Genomic DNA, 17166 nt, shown 5'->3' with positions numbered 1-17166 from the left:
GTTGTTGTGAGGATTAACTGAGATAATTAACCATGCCTGGTAAAAAAAAGACTATCAAGAAATAGAAAGGGGCTGGATGTGCTGTAATCCCAGCGCTTTGGGAGGCCGAGGAAGGCAGGTCACTTGAGGCCAGGAGTTCGAGACCAGACCGATCAACATGGTGAAACCCCCGTCTCCACTAAAAATGCAAAAATTAGCTGGGCACAGTGGCACGCCCCTGTAATCCCAGCTATTCCAAAAGCTGAGGCATGAGAATTGCTTGAACTTGGGAGGCAAAGGTTGCAGTGAGCCGAGATCCTGCCACTGCACTCCAGCCTGGGTGACAGAGTAAGACCCTGTCTCAAAACAACCAACCAACCAAAAAACCAAACAAAAAAAGAAATGGAAAGGAAGGCTCGTCAATTGTGGATCATACTATAGGGCATGAACATTCAGCTCAGAGGAGCAGCAGTGGCAAACCCCAACATGATTCTGGGACAGGGTAATGGTAAAGTTGTGGTGATACTGATGAAACCCTAGGAGCTGTTTAAGGCTGGGGGAGAGGGGCTCATTTGTTTGTTTGTTTTGGGGGTTATTTTGGACATGTTTAGCTTGATAGGCTGTTAGACAGTGGTGATTCCAAGCGTATATTACAAGTTGGTCAACAGAAATACGGGCCTGGTGCAGAGAGAGACCAGTGCAGGTTGTCAAAGCTAGACCAATATATTTAAGACATGAGGAAAGAATATAAAATAAATATAAATAAATAAAACAGGCTGGGCACAGTGGCTCACGCCTATTATCCTAACACTTTGGGAGGCTAAGGGGGGCAAATTGCTCAAGTTCAGGAGTTCAAGACCAGCCTGGGCAACACAGCAAAACGGCAAAACCCCTCTCTACAAAAAAATACAAAACTTAGCTGTGCATAGTAGCACACACCTGTAGTCCCAGCTACTCAGGAGGCTGAAGTGGAAGGATGGCTTGAGCCCAGGAGGCAGAGGTTGCAGTGAGCTGAGATTGCACCACTGCACCCCAGCCTGGGCAATAGAATGAGACCCTTTCTCAATAAATAAATAAACAAACAAACAAATGAAACATTTATTTATTTTAAAATAAGGCTGTAAAATAGATGAGATCAATAGAGTCAAAGAGAAAAAACAGGAGAGCCCAAAGATGTAGCCTAGGTACGCATATTTTGGGGATATGGGAAGAGAGAGAGGAACCTTTCAAAGACTCAACGATTATGTGGTTAGGAGAATAAGAGGAGGATCCAAGACAGTGGAGGTTCACTGCCATTTGAAATGATTGGTGGAAAAACACCATTGTGAACAACTGAGCTAGTGAGAGATGTTCTCCAGAAAGTTTTCTCCTAGCCTGTGGCATGGCCATTAACGTGGCATAACCACTTCGATCATATTGGATTACCAACAGTGCTTACTGGCAACACACCCCAGGGAATCCAGCACAAACACAATTTTCGGTGGAAAACAAAGATCTTTAACGTTTTGAAGTAGCAAAATAAATCTGATATTAAAAAAAAAATCCAGGCAACAGCTGGAGCTTCTAAGAACTTTTAGAAATGGGCCCTCTAGCAAAGCAGTTTGTTCTTAGAAGAGAAAGTGCACTTTCAGACTTTTTAATTGTGTTAATGAAGTAATATGGCATAAATGAAGTCTAATTCAGCTCACACAAAAAAGAGGTTGCCAAATTATGCTTCAATGTGTTTTTCTCTGTCTAGAAATGGATATTTAAATGCCTGTACCTAGAAAAAAAGACTAGGCTGTATACCAAAAGTAGTATACCAAGGAAGGCTGTATACCAAAGCATTAACTAGGACCAAACTGTTGTTTTTCATGATTTTCAGTCTTTTTCAAAATTATTACAATAAAATTGTATCAATTTAAAAATATTAAAAATGCTATTTAAAATGAAATAAAGTATTCATACTCCCAATATTTATATGTGCTGGGACATCCAAGAAATGAACATTAAAATCACACCTCATTATGTCTTTTTGTTTGTTTTTTGAGACAGAGTCTCACTCTGTTGCCCAGGCTAGAGTGTAGTGGCACAGTCTGGGCTCACTGCAACCCCGCTTCCCGGGTTCAAGCAATTCTCATGCCTCAGTCACTTAAGTAGCTGGAATTGCAAGCATGTGCCACCACACCTGGATAATTTTTGTATTTTTAGTAGAGATGGGGTTTTGCCATGTTGGCCAGGCAGGTGTTGAATTCCTGGCCTCAGGTGATCTGCCCATCTCAGCCTCCCAAAGTGCTGGGATTACAGGTGTGAGCCACTGTGCCTGGCCTGTGTCTTATTTTACCACAAAATACTGTAAAAATGATTTGTCAATAAATGATAAGAAATCAAGAAAATAAAATACATGTTATAAACTGAAAACCCTTAATGTCTGAACTACAGTGTAGAGTCAACCTACTAAAGTTATTGCTTGGCTTTTAGGAATTGATTTTTAGAGTTTGTATATAATTCACTAGATTCTTCCAAGGGAAGAGGCACTGAGACCAAAGAACATTTTTTCAGGTAAAAGTTCGCTTGATTTATTTGACAGTACCAAAAGCTAATCCACAAGGATTCACTGGATGCAACTTCTCTGGTGGAAAGCTTTCTCCCAGCCTGTGGCATGACCATTAAGGTGACATAACCACTTTATTTCTTTTTTCTTTTTATTTTTTTTTAAGACGGAGTTTCACTTTTGTTGCCCAGGCTGGAGTACAATGGCATGATCTCGGCTCACCACAACCTCTGCCTCCCAGGTTCAAGCGATTCTCCTGCCTCAGTCTCTCGAGTAGCTGGGATTACAGTCATGCGCCACCATGCCCGGCTAATTTTGTATTTTTAATAGAGACGGGGTTTCTCAGTGTTGGTCAGGTTGGTCTTGAACTCGCGACCTCAGGAGATCTGTCCGCCTCAGCCTCCCAAAGTGCTAGGATTACAGGCGTGAGCCACCGTGCCCAGCCTGGCATAACCACTTTAACCATATTGGCTTATCAACTGTATTTCCAGGAACATAGTAAACATTTCCCCAGGAATATATCCCAAACACAAGAGATTCTGCAGCTGCAAAGGTTCTTGGTTGCGCAGCCCAGGAAGCCCAGGGTGTGAGCTGGATGTATGCATATGAGTCGCCAGTCTCTAATGAAATCAATCACTGATGTAATTTTCTGGGTATACTAATGATGTAAAGTGATGTAAATGAAATTGAACTCTCCAAGTACAGCTTGTGCTTTGATGGGCTCTGGGTTAGGCCTGCTCTGTAAGGTCCTTCTGGCAGTGAGAGGATGGAAGAAAAACACAGTCAGTAAACCTGTGCTTGCTTCAAATCTGTTCTTTCTCAACTATGTGTCTTCATCTTACCCAATATTGGCTACGGCAGCTGAGATAACTGATGATTTAATCATTTTATAATCACAGGGAGAAAACTTACCCATTTCAATCCTGCTGTCAACATTAGCACTGACTTTTGATGCAGAGCTCTCACCTGTTACACAGTTTTTCATTGTCTTCTCCCTAGAGCTGCCACATAGAATAATTTATTTACAACTCAAAACAAAAACAAAACAAAAAAAAAAAAAAAAAAAAAAAAAAGAAGGCTTCTGAGATCACCAGTAAATGCTATTTAGAAAACATTTTATGGTGATCGGATTTTTCTTAAATGCTCTTGAACATATTAATTTAATTATATTTCGGCTGGGCGCAGTGGCTCACCCCTGTAATCCCAGCACTTTGGGAGGCTGAGTCAGGTGGATCACCTGAGGTCAGGAGTTCAAGACCAGCCTGGCCAACACGGCGAAACCCTGTCTCTACTAAAAATACAAAAACTGGCCAGGCATGATGGCAGGTGCCTGTAGGCCCAGCTACTCAGAAGGCTGAGGCAGGAGAATCGCTTGAACCCAGGAGGCAGAGGTTGCAGTGAGCCGAGATCGTGCCACTATACTCTAGTTTGGGTGACACAGCGAGACTCCGTCTCCAAAAAAATAAAAATTTCACAAACATTTCAGTTAAAGCCATACTTTACAAGAAAAAGTAATATTTATACTGGGAAATATGAGAGAAGGACACTATAGTTCAGCCTATAAAGTGTGAAAGCCAGAAGATTTAGAACTTAGATACTCTGTTTTCTTGACACATACTTAGATCTGAATTATTGAGGGAGTAGGATAGTTTCTTTCTAATTAAAACACTCATAGTTAGGACACAGAAAGGAAGATTCTGCTGCCAAGAATTATAGAGGAGACAACTGTAGCTGTTAGTTAGAAAAGCACACAAGAAAGACAGGTAGGTACCTTGGGTAGTACAGTAAGTACACAAAGCCTAGGCTGTAAGTATCAGATGCTTTATAATCACCATTTTATGTAATCATAAAAGGCCCCCTACTGGTTATTATTTCCATTTTATAGGTGGGGGAACTGGGACTCAGAAAGGCTTAAAAAAAAAAAAAAATTCACCCAAAGTTAGAGAATTTATAAGATATTAATGTTAATACAGGGTACTTGAGTAACATTTTGCCTCCAGTTTTGCAATCATTATATGGTAACTAAACAGATAAATGATGGAATTAATTTATCTGTTTATTAGAAAGTTTATTCAGTTACACATTAATTAATCTCTGTATTTTTGTAGTGAATGGTACCCAATGCATTTAAAATAGAAATTAATCCATAAAATATATATACAATATTTTAGAAGCACTCAATTTCTGTCTAAAGAAGAGTGACTATTCTATGCAAAGAAACCTCAATAAATCTGATTTTAAAAAATAGGAAACTGACCAGGCGCAGTGGCTCAAGCCTGTAATCCCAGCACTTTGGGAGGCCGAGACGGGCGGATCACTAGGTCAGGAGATGGAGACCATCCTGGTTAACATGGTGAAACCCTGTCTCTACTAAAAAATGCAAAAAACTAGCTGTGCGAGGTGGCGGACGCCTGTAGTCCCAGCTACTCGGGAGGCTGAGGCAGGAGAATGGCGCAAACCCGGGAGGCGGAGCTTGCAGTGACCTGACATCCGGCCACTGCACTCCAGCCTGGGCGTCAGAGCGAGACTCTGTCTCAAAAAAAAAAAAAAAAAGAAAAGAAAAAAAGAAACTAAGAAAAAACAGGAAACCAAGAATGTTCACAGAAGTCTGCACTATAAAACATACAATGGATCAAAGCAGAGACAGGCAAAAGTCACTGGGAAAGGAAAGGATCTCAAGCCAATGGGCATTGACTTCATTCATTCATCATTCAATACATTATTTCTTAGCATCGTCTGTATTCCAGACACGGTTCTAGCAACTAGGGATACTGTAATAAGCAAGACCAACAAGATCCTTGTTCTCATGGAGTTTATGTTCTAGTAGTAAAGGTAAAAGCAATAAACAAACAAAAGACTTATTCTGGAGAATAATATAAGAATAATGTTGTGGGGACATGTTCATGATATCTTGTTAAATTAAAAATGGTGAGCTAGGCAGTGGTGTGCACCTGTAATCCCAGCTACACAGGAGGCTGAGGCAGCAGAATCACTTGAACCCGGGAGATGGAAGTTGTACTGAGCCAAGATCGCACCGCTGCACTCCAGCCTGGGTGACAGAGCAAGACTCCGTCTCAAAAAGAAAAAAAACAAAAACAAAAAAAAGGATATTTACCAGAATATAATGAAGGTTTCTTTCTGAATGGTAGTATTATGAATTACTTACTTTATGCCTTGTGTTTTTTCTCTGTACTTTCCAAATTCTCAATAATAAGCATGTATTACCTTTGTCATCAGAAAAAAATACTGATATATCTATGTGTCTATAGTACAAAGGATATCTGGAAGGATGTATACCAAACATTACTAATAGTTAACTCTCAGTTGTAGGATATGAAGTGACTTTGACTTTTTTCAGTGTAGTTTTCTGTATTATTAAAATTGTAATGGACTACTATCTATTTTTTTAAAATAATAAAGCTACTTTTTAAAAAGCATAGGTTTGGGGGTAGAAGATAATGGTACCTTCTTTTGAGAGGATTTTAGTAACAAGAAATGGACAAAGCTACCATTCAGAAATTTTAGAGTCTCAAAGTTTATTCACTTTTTGTTTTGAAGAGAAATGCTTCTCTTCCCTTCCTTTAACAAATTTATCTCTTAACAATCTTGCCCATGGTAATGTAATCCTAATTCAATAGGAAAAGATCAGGAACTGATTGATAACTCTACCAAGAAAGAGTTGGTAAGCATTTATAGGAATAAGTAATCTCATAATATCCCTATCTATAACCTGTGAACAACAACTTTAGAGAATTTATAACAATTATACCCAGAGTTCAAGAAAACAGGGATGTACCCACTGAGGGCCAGATTATCATCCCAGATAAAATCTCAGCTTTTGCAGAATAAATACTTTTATTCCTGATCTGAGGATTCTTACAATTTGTGGGAAATTTCTGTTGGAAAATGAAGAAAGCTAAGCAGGAATTCACTATTTCCTATGTCCAGAACCAAACTTTAAAAATTTTGTAAAGAATCTTCTTACCTTTTTTCCACCTCTAAAAGAAAATTTTCACTGTTGCCCAACTGACTAAAATGCAGCTTGGCAGCTTTTCTCTCACCTTCACGTACAGTTCGGTCATCTGGAGGCAAAAACCATGGTCTGAGCATGTTTCTTTTTTTGGCATAACCATACTAGTAGTGAATCAGAAAACCATATTCACAGAGGAAAAAATAAGACCAGTCTCATCTTGGTGTGTTAGAGACAGGTCATAAAATAATGCTATTATGTTGTCACTGGAGCAGGCAGTAACTCAGGGAGACTGCAGGGAGCCATAGCGACCACTGCCTCACAGTTTTAACTACCCTTCAGGAAAGCAGAGCTTGGACAGTAAACAATTCAAAGGCCTAATGTTAGGGCAGAAAGTCATACCATTGTCTGAAAGAGTTTACTTAGTTTCCCTACAATGAGTTTCCCAAGACCATGTGAAATCCAATTTTGTATCAATAAGAAATGTATACTCAACAATAAAATTATAAGAAAGTCCAGCCTGGGCAACATGATGAAACCCCATCTCTACAAAAAATACAAAAATTAGCTGGGCATGGTGGCGCATGCCTTTAGTCCCAGCTACTTAGGAGACTGAAATGGGAGAATTGCTTGAGCCCAGGAGGTCCAGGCTGCAGTGAGCCAAGATCATGCCGCTGCACTCAAGCCTGGGCAACAGAGTGAGACCCTGTCTCAAATAAATAAATAAATAAATAAATAAATAAATAAATAAATAAATAAGTAAAATAATAAGAAAATACAGACCAGCTCATTTGAAGGAATATTTCTTGTTTCTTGCCAACTAAGCCCCAAATAAATTGTATTAGCTTTCTATTGCTAATACAGTTGCAAAGTTGGGGCACCTGGAAAAATAATTCTCAACCTGGAAATTTTGTGTTGAGGAGGAAGGGGCGGTGAAACCATCAACTGAAGAAAACTAAAGCTGGAAGTAACTGATAAAATCATAGACTGTCATTCAATAAACAATAAAAGAACTCGTCATACATCCTGCCAACACAAAAGAGTTACATAAATATTGACTAATAAACAAATATATCCTGCCAGTGCACACTCTGGGCCAACATCCAAAAGGTTAAGGGGCAGCTGATTTAAAGTTAGATTCTGTGGAAAAGAACAGAGAAGGAAGGTCTTACCTAATTTCTCCAGAGTTTGTAGTGTGTATACAGCAAAGAGCCTATAATCTGTATCTTTCCTTACAACAGGATTAAGTCTCAAATCCAGTTCTTTGAGGAAGGGTAATGGTTGTAGACGGGACACTTCCACTAATGAAGGAATGTTGTTATAATATAAATTCAGGTCTTGTAGTGAACATAAATACTGGATTCCCTACAAGGAAAACATCACATTATGAAATGGCATATTGGTAAAGACTAGGAACCTCATAGATAAAGGTGGAAATATATGTTACTTTCCATCCTTAAACATGTTATCTGAGTCCCCAGTGAGAAAGGCAGGGCTGGAACTCCCACTTAACTTGTCTGAAAATAAGACCACTGTAGTCCATGAGCACTGGGTGTTCCATACATTAAATAATTCATATATATAATACATTTCCTTCTTTACAAAATCTGACATTCAAATATCTGCAGTCAATTCTCCACTGCTGTTGGCTCTCCAATTATTCTCCCAATGCAATCCAATCCTTCACAGTGGTTTCCCAGTGGCCAAGCCACATTAGCATTCTCTCACTTTTGTCCCAACCCCTCTCCTGATGCCACAAGCACCTTAATTTACAAGAAGGGAGGTAAGCAAAAAAGCTGGTTCTAGGGGAAAGGGGCATGGTTAAAAAAAAAAAAAGTGTGTGTGTGTGTGTGTGTGTTGTGTTGTGTTCTTATATCTCAGTGCCTCACTTATATGGTCAAAGGACTATTTAGGGAAACAAAACAATGCTATCTCCAAGTCCTCCCTCCTGGACCAGTCTAGGCTTCCTCTTGTCTTTGTTTTCCTCTTCAGAGTTCCTGCTACCACACAAGCTTCCCATTTAATCAATCAGTCAGATCTCCTTTGCAGAAATGTTCTTCCTTGTTCAGTTCTCTTTCTGTGGATTTAACAACCCCACCCTCTACCTAACTGGCAACACTACAATCAAGACTGGCAAACTTGAGAGGAAAAGCCACAATTTTCTTCCTCTGTTGAAACCTGCTATTGAAAAGATTTATTTCATCTTTATGTATTTAGCTAGTTAGCTGCTTTTGCCCAATACTAAGTTTCAGGACAATTTCAAAACATGTACATATATGTATAATCGCGTACTTTTTTTTTTTTTTTTGAGACAGCATACCACTCTATTGCCCAGGCTGGCGTGGGCGTGATCACAGCTCACTGCAGCCCTGACTTTCTGGGCTCAAGTGATCCTCTCGCTTCAGCCCCTGAGTAGCTGGGAATACAGGCATGTGCTACCACACCTGGCTAACTATTTTTTTATTTTTAGTAGAGACAACATCCCACTATGTTGCCCAGGCTGGTCTTGAACTCCTGAGCTCAAGCAATTCTCCTGCCTTGGCCTCCCAAAGTGTTGGGATTACAGGCATGAGCCACGGTGCCTGGTTAATCATATACTTTTAATAGTAAAAATGAAAAAAAAAAAGTAAAAATGCTTTTCATAAAAGGAATTCTGTCACTGATAATTATTTCAGAAAGGTGAAATTATTTTCCATCATGTATTTATAAAATGATGTTTTTATTCTCCTCTCATTTAAAATTATCATTTTCTCATTGCAAGAAATTTAGAAAATTCAAAGACACAAAACATTCCCAACACAACCCTGTTTATACTTTGATGAATTTCTTTCTTTTTTTTTTTTTTCCTCCAATTCCATTAACTTCCATATTGTTAATGGGTCAGTGGTGAGGAATAGCTATCAGTGCCCTTGGCCTCACTCTCAGGGCAGTGCACCATTAGGACTGTCTTTCATTGTCTAATGGCCCAGCTCAACTTTTTTTTTTTTTTTTTTTTTTTCCTGAGACAGAATCTTGCTCTGTCACCCAGGCTGGAGTGTAGTGGCACGAACATGGCTCACTGCAGCCTTGAACTCCTGGGGCAAGGGATCCTCCTGCTTCAGTCTCCCAAATAGCTGGGATTATAGGCATGCACCACCAACTATGGTTTTTGTTTGTTTGTTTGTTTTTGTTTTGTAGAGACAGGGTCTTGCTCTGTTGCCCAGGCTAGTCTCAAACTCCTTGCCTGAAGTGATCCTCCTGCCTCAGCCTCCCAAAGTGCTGGGATTATAGACAAAAACCACCACACTTGGCTCAAGTAATCTTTTAAAGTCTCTCAGTGTAAAATTAAGGAAATACGGCTGGGTGTGGTGGCTTATGCCTGTAATCCCAGCACTTTGGGAGGCCAAGAAGGGTGGATCACGAGGTCAGGAGATCGAGACCATCCTGGCTGAGATCGAGACCAACCTGGCCAACATGGTGAAACCCTGCCTTTACTAAAAATACAAAAATTAGCTGGGTGTGGTGGTGGGCACCTGTAATCTCAGCTACTCAGGAGGCTGAGTCAGGAGAATCTCTTGAACCTAGAAGGTGGAGGTTGCAGTGAGCCGAGATCACACCACTGTATTCCAACCTGGGCAACAGAGACTCTGTCTCAAAAAAATAAATAAATAAAATAAAATCATAGATGCAAAAAATATAGAAAATTAACATTACTGAGTGCTTCCTATATGCCAAGCACTGCACCAGGAGTCTTATATATGTTCTATTTGATTACATGTGTTAACTTGATTTTTTTTTTTGAGACAGAGTCTCACTCTGTTGCCCAGGCTGGTGTGTAGTGGTAAGATCTTGGCTCACTGCAACCTCCGCCTCCCAGGTTCAAGCAATTCTCCTACTTCAGCCTCCCAAGTAGCTGGGACTATAGGAGCTCGCCACCACATCTGGCTAATTTTTGTATTTTTAGTAGAGACGGGGTTTCACCATGTTGGCCAGGCTGGTCTCGAACTCCTGACCTCGTGATCCACCTGCCTGGGCCTCCCAAAGTGCTGAAATTACAGGCATTAGCCACCATGCCCAGCCAACTTGATTTTTTTTTTTTTTTTTTTTGAGACGGAGTCTCGCTCTATTGCCCAGGCTGGAGTGCAGTGGCATGATCTCGGCTCACTGCAAGCTCCACCTCCTGGGCTCACGCCATTCTGCCTCAGACTCCCCAGCAGCTGGGACTACAGGCGCCCACCACCATGCCTGGCTAATTTTTTTGTATTTTTAGTAAAGACAGGGTTTCACCGTGTTAGTCAGGATGGTCTCCATCTCCTGACCTCGTGATCCGCCCACCTCGGCCTCCCAAAGTGCTGGGATTACAGGCGTGAGCCACTGCACCTGGCCGATTTTTAAAAATAGAGATAGGGGTCTCACTATGTTGCTCAGGCTAGTCTTGAACTCCTGGGCTCAAGCAATCTGCCTGCCTCAGCCTTCCAAAGCACTGGGATTACAGGTGTGAGTCACCATGCCTAGCTCTAATTTGATTAATTTTCATAAGTTTTTCACCAATTTACAGAAGTGGAAAGAAAGGAAGTATAAAAAAAAAAAATTAAAGGTCGGGCGCGGTGGCTCAAGCCTGTAATCCCAGCACTTTGGGAGGCCGAGGCGGGCGGATCACAAGGTCAGGAGATCGAGACCACAGTGAAACCCCGTCTCTACTAAAAATACAAAAAATTAGCCGGGCGCGGTGGCAGGTGCCTGTAGTCCCAGCTACTCAGGAGGCTGAGGCAGGAGAATGGCGGGAACCCGGGAGGCGGAGCTTGCAGTGAGCCGAGATCGCGCCACTGCACTCCAGCCTGGGCAACAGCGTGAGACTCCGTCTCAAAAAAAAAAAAAAAAAAATTAAAGCAATGTTCACTTAATTATTTAACCTGAAAAAGAATAAACAAACAAAAGAGGAGACCTAAGCAACTCTGAACTAATACTTTCTTTTTATATTTTATCTTGTCATTTTTCAAATTGGATCCTATCACCTGTGAAAGAACTAATCCTTTCTGAAACTGATAGGCCAAATATAAATGGCTGCTAAAAAATAGTCTAAAGACGTCGTTGAACTTGGAGTTGCTGATGTTAGAGTCCTAGATGGAAATTTGATCTTTTGGGGGCTTTTAATCTTTTAGGCCCTCAGCTAAACCTTGGGATTGGGTCTGGATGTGTTGTTGAACAAATATCCCCTAGGAAGTGCAAAACTGGTAGATGACCCAGGAGATCGGTAACTAATCCTGGATAGCATCTGTGAGTCTTTGTCACCCTCAATCTTGCATAGAAGGGCTTTGCCAAGACAGGTACAGAGCTTGGGCAAAATGGGAACATGTCGAAGAAGCAGTATTTGAGGGTCTACCAAAAGAAAACAAAACTTCCATCTCTGTGTGCACACTTACATTTGTAGAGTTCTTTGTGCGTGTTTGCTAATCCACATGCACACTGTTCATGCTTGGTCCCTCCTGCCTTCCTATACTGTCCTCTGCTCCACCATCCCCTGACTTAAATTTTTCCAAGACTACACCTTCCTTCTCCTCATAGAAAAAACCCACAACAACGGCCGGGCGCGGTGGCTCACGCCTGTAATCCCAGCACTTTGGGAGGCCGAGGCGGGCGGATCACAAGGTCAGGAGATCGAGACCACGGTGAAACCCCGTCTCTACTAAAAATACAAAAAATTAGCCGGGCGCGGTGGCGGGTGCCTGTAGTCCCAGCTACTCAGGAGGCTGAGGCAGGAGAATGGCGTAAACCCAGGAGGCGGAGCTTGCAGTGAGCCGAGATCGCGCCACTGCACTCCAGCCTGGGCGACAGAGCGAGACTCCGTCTCAAAAAACAAAAACAAAAAAAAAAAAAAAAAGAAAAAACCCACAACAACAACACAGGCCAGTGTTTCTCCATGTATGCTCCATGTACCACTATCATCAGAATCCCCTGAGTATGTCCTGAGCCTACCCTAGACCTACTAAATCAGACCAACTCTCACAGTAGGGACTGAGAATCTGTACTTTTACAAGTGTTCTTCATAATTTTTATACACATTAAAATTTATGCATTTGCCCTAGACAGTGATATCTTAATATAGTTTTCCCAGAGTATAAAATAAATTCCCCTCCCAATATTTTATAACAAACAATTTAAAATATACTGCAAAGTTGAAATAATTTTATAATAAATAATTAAACTTAGTTGGGAATCATTTACAGGGAAGGTCCGATATTCCCCAGGATGACATGATCTATCTCTTATTTCTTCCCATCAAAAAAATAAATTGGGCAGACCTGGCTGGTCATAGAATATAGAACTTACCTTAAGGCTAGTGATCAAATTCCTTGATAAATCTAAGGATCGGAGATTTTTAAAATTTCTGAAGGCATCACCAATGGAATGGATTTTTCCAGCATAAGATCCCTGCAATGAAAGAGACTCCACCAGTTCTGAAAAGAGATCATCGGTAGATATATTATGATCCCTGCTTGGATAAACAGCAGAGTCAGTGAAAGTAGGCCTTTCTTCCTCCCATATCTCAACTGTGAAAGGCCCTACATCCAAGCCTCATAAGATCAGATCTTCTTTTTAAAAGCAGCAATATGGTCTAATATAGTGACATTGAACGTTAGTTTTATAGAGCCCTTGAATTTTTCTAATTTCCCTGAACGATGTACTAAAAGTCTCCAAAAGTTCTCGAAACAAAATTGCAAAAGATATTCAGCAACCCCACTTCTAGGATTCAGCCCTATGGATAATAGCCACAAAATTTTGGCAGGTTATATAAAATATAGCACAAGGATGTCAATTTCAGAGAGGTTTTAAGATAGTAAAAAAAATCAAAAAGAAAGAAATAGAAAACTGTCAAAGGTCCATCAGTAGAAAAATATAACTAGACACCTAAATAATAGTACATTGATACAAAAGACAATATACTACATCTGTGACCTTGTTCAAGTCACTTAACCTCTCTGTGCATCAGTTTCCTCATCTGCAAAATGGGGGTAACAATGGTACTTAATTCATAAGGTGTTACAAGAATTAAATTAATATATATGTACAAAACATACAACAGTGCCTGGCCACATGGTAAGTGCTACACAAGTGTTAATTACCATAACACAGCCGTTAAAAAGAATGAGGTAGATTTATAGATGCTCACACGGAAAGATCTCTAAGAAATTAAGTGATGGAAAATATGACTTTTTTGCATGTATAACTTTTTAAAGAGAGAGAGAATGTATGTGTGTGTGTAGAATATACATATATATACACACACACACACACACACACACACACACACACATATATGAGAAGTAGAGAAAAGTCAACTAGACTTCTTTTTTCTGTTTTTTTGAGATGGAGTCTCACTCTTTCGCCCAAGCTGGAGTGCGGTGGTGTGATCTCAGCTCACTGCAACCTCCACCTCCAGAGTTCAAGTGATTCTCTTGCCTCAACCTCCCAAGTAGCTGGGAATACAGGTGTGCACCACCACACCCAGCTAATTTTTGTATTTTAGTTAGAAATGGGGTTTCGCCAAGCTGCTCTTGAACTCCTGACCTCAGGTGATTAACCAGTCTCAGCTTCCCAAAGCGCTGGGATTATAGGCATGAGCCACTGAGCCTGGGCATCAACTAGACTACTAACAGCACTGAAAAGAGGAGAACCTCAAAATTGTCAGTAAGAACTCACTAGCAAGGATGGTAGGCCAAACTGAGAATAGCAACCAAAACTGGAAGAGAGTTCTACAGAATCCAATTTGCAGATAAGTGCCAGGAGACTGCATTGAAATGAGATCTTAAGGTGCTAGAGAAGTCTGGGTCCTATAAACTTTATTTTATTTTATTATTTATTTATTTATTGAGATGGAATCTCACTCTTGTCACCCAGGCTGGAATGCAATGGTGCGATCTTGGCTCACTGCAACCTCCACCTCCTGGGTTCAAGTGATTCTCCTGCCTCAGCCTCCCAAGTAGGTGGGATTAAGGTGTGCACCACCACACCTGGCTAATTTTTGTACTTTTAATAGAGACAGGGTTTCACCATGTTGCCCAGGCTGGTCTCGAACTCCTGAACTCAGGTGATCCACCTGTCTTGGCTTCCCAAAGTGGTGGGATTACAGGCGTGAGCCATCCTGCCCCCATAAGCTTTAAAAAGTCATAAACCAAAGATCCCTTTCAGGACAAGACCCATACCAGGGAGAAATTAGTGGGAGTAGAATCTACATTGAATGGAGCAGGGACATAGATGCAAAGGAAATAAAAGGTCCAGATATGAATAGGGGAGGGAAGCAGAGTAGACGGATCTCAGGAAGCATGTAGTATTTTACACTACTTTGTGAACACAACAGAAGAGGGAGATCCAAAACCTTGAAACTAAAAAAGCTATTCTGGCCCATCTTTCCCACCTAAAAGTGTATGAAAACTTAACTGCACTTAAAGAGCCACAGAAAAGGATTATAGTCAAATCTTATATGAGGCTATTATTTTTTTAAAAGGAGCAGAATAATATCCCTAAAATTAAAAGCACTCCAGAAAGATACATCCACAAATGAAAACTGTAACTTAATATTTCAAAACAAGCTTAAAGACATCATAGCAATGTAGCAGTTCTCAAAGTATGGTCCCTAAACCCCTGGAGGTCCCTGAGACATGTACAGGGGTCCACAAAGTTAAAACTACTTTTAAAAAAGTATTTTCATGATAATATGCAGACACTAATTGCCTTTTTTTTTTTTAACAGTATTAATATTTACACTTACGGTACAAGAGCAACAGCTATTGGCACCTTAAGAATGAATCATGGCTAGGTGTGGTGGCTCATGTCTGTAATCCCAACACTTTGGGAGGCTGAGGCGGGCAGATCACTTGAGGTCGGGAGTTCAAGACCAGCCTGACCAACACGGTGAAACCACGTCTCTACCAAAAATACAAAATTTAGCCAGGCATGGTGGCACATGCCTGTGGTCCCAGCTACTCAGGAGGCTAGGGCAGGAGAATCGCTTGAATCCAAGAGACAGGGGTTGCAGTGAGCCGAGATCGCACCACTACACTCCAGCCTGGGCGACAGAGTGAGACTCTGTCTCAAGAAAAAAAACAAAAACAAAAATTCAGCTTCTAAGCAGAAATTAGAAATTTGAAAAGCTTATAACTGCCACCATGAACTTGACAGCTTCTCAACCCTTGAAAGATTTTTCAAATGACATTGATGATGATATTAACAAACATGATTTTTAAACATCATATAATCAAATTTGTCAATATTTGGAAGATCTATGTAACTTGGTGAGTCAATATTTTCAAATGACCAATGCGTAATGTTACAAAATCATGCATGGGTAAAAGATTCATCCATATGTAAGATATACCAGTAGATTTTGAAGTAACAGTACAAAAATTTCATTGATGTTATTTCAGATTCCACATTCAACTAAACTTTAAGAAACTATCACTTATCCTGTTTTCATATTGTATCAAAGAATAATATAAAAAATTCGATGAAAGACTATTAAAATATTCCTTCCTTTTCTAACTATATTTCTGTATGAGGCCAGACTTTTCTCACACAAAAGATTTCAAGCAAAACAATATATCATAACACATTAAATACAGAAGCAGGTATGAGAATCTAGCTGTCTTATTTTAAACAAAACATGAAGGAGGTTTGTAAGAATATAAATCAGTGATACTTTCTTCACTGTTTTTTTATTTTGGGAAATATAGTTATTTTTCATAAAAATATTTATATTAACATACAATGTCTATGTTATGGTTACCTATTAATAAATTAAGAAATATTTTAAATTTTTCTCAGTTTTAATTTCTATATGGTAGATATTAGTAGATACAGTCCACATTAACAAAAAGCTCTTTGAGGTCCTCAATAATTTTTTTTTTTTTTTGACATGGAGTTTCACTCTTGTTGCCCAGGCTAGAGTGCAATGGTGCCATCTCAGCTCACCACAACCTCTGCCTCCTGGGTTCAAGCGATTCTCCTGCCTCAGCCTCCCAAGTAGCTGGAATTACAGATATATGCCACCACGTCCAGCTAATTTTGTATTTCTAGTAGAGATAGAGTTTCCCATGTTGGGAACTCCCAACCCCAGGTAACCCACCCTCCTCGGCCTCCCAAAGTGCTGGGATTACAGGCATGAACCACCACACCCAGCCCTCAATAATTTTTTAAGGTGTAAAGGGATCTTGAGACCCAAGAATGTGGGAATTAACTGAAAAATGTAAATTAGACAAATTCAGAAAGATGATTAAAAAGGAAAAAAAAAAAAGATTTGAATATAGAGAAGGCAGAATTCAAGAAATAATAAAAATTAGGCCGGGTGCAGTGGCTCATGCCTATAATCCCAGAACTTTGGGAGGCAGAGGTGGGCGGACCACCTGAGGCCAGGAGTTCGAGACCAGACTGACCAGCATGGCAAAACCCTGTCTCTACTAAAAATACAAAAACAATTAGCCGGGCATGGTGGCACATGCCTATAATCCCAGCTACTCAGAAGGCTGAGGCAGGAGAATCGCTTGAACCCAGGAGGCGGAGGCTGCAGTGAGCTGAGATCACGCCATTGCACTCCAGCCTGGGCAACAAGAGTGAAACTCCATCTCAAAAAAAAAAAAAAAAAGAAAGAAAGAAAGAAATAATAAAAATTAAAAGGTCATTTTTGAAATGAAGACAAAAGAATGAAAAT

The 17166-nt window shown here is 40.3% G+C and overlaps 1 protein-coding gene across 5 annotated transcripts in view; it reads right to left on the bottom strand.

Moving 5' to 3' along the window:
- LOC105491427 (leucine rich repeat containing 36) overlaps positions 1–17166 on the bottom strand; it is a 57109-nt gene that overhangs the window by 31342 nt on the left and 8601 nt on the right. For all 5 annotated transcript variants that reach the window (XM_011757841.2, XM_011757843.2, XM_011757846.2 and 2 more), the window contains exons 2-5: positions 12792–12919; positions 7655–7847; positions 6498–6594; positions 3425–3513 (exon numbers count right to left, since the gene is read on the bottom strand). In XM_011757841.2, the coding sequence (XP_011756143.1) occupies positions 3425–3513; positions 6498–6594; positions 7655–7847; positions 12792–12919 (507 nt within the window). The remainder of the gene's footprint in view (positions 1–3424; positions 3514–6497; positions 6595–7654; positions 7848–12791; positions 12920–17166) is intronic.

The sequence above is a fragment of the Macaca nemestrina genome, chromosome 18 (genome assembly GCF_043159975.1).
Source record: "Macaca nemestrina isolate mMacNem1 chromosome 18, mMacNem.hap1, whole genome shotgun sequence".
NCBI lineage: Eukaryota > Metazoa > Chordata > Mammalia > Primates > Cercopithecidae > Macaca > Macaca nemestrina.
The sequence above is the reverse complement of the archived record's forward strand: the minus strand, read 5'-3'. Positions and strand labels throughout refer to the sequence as shown.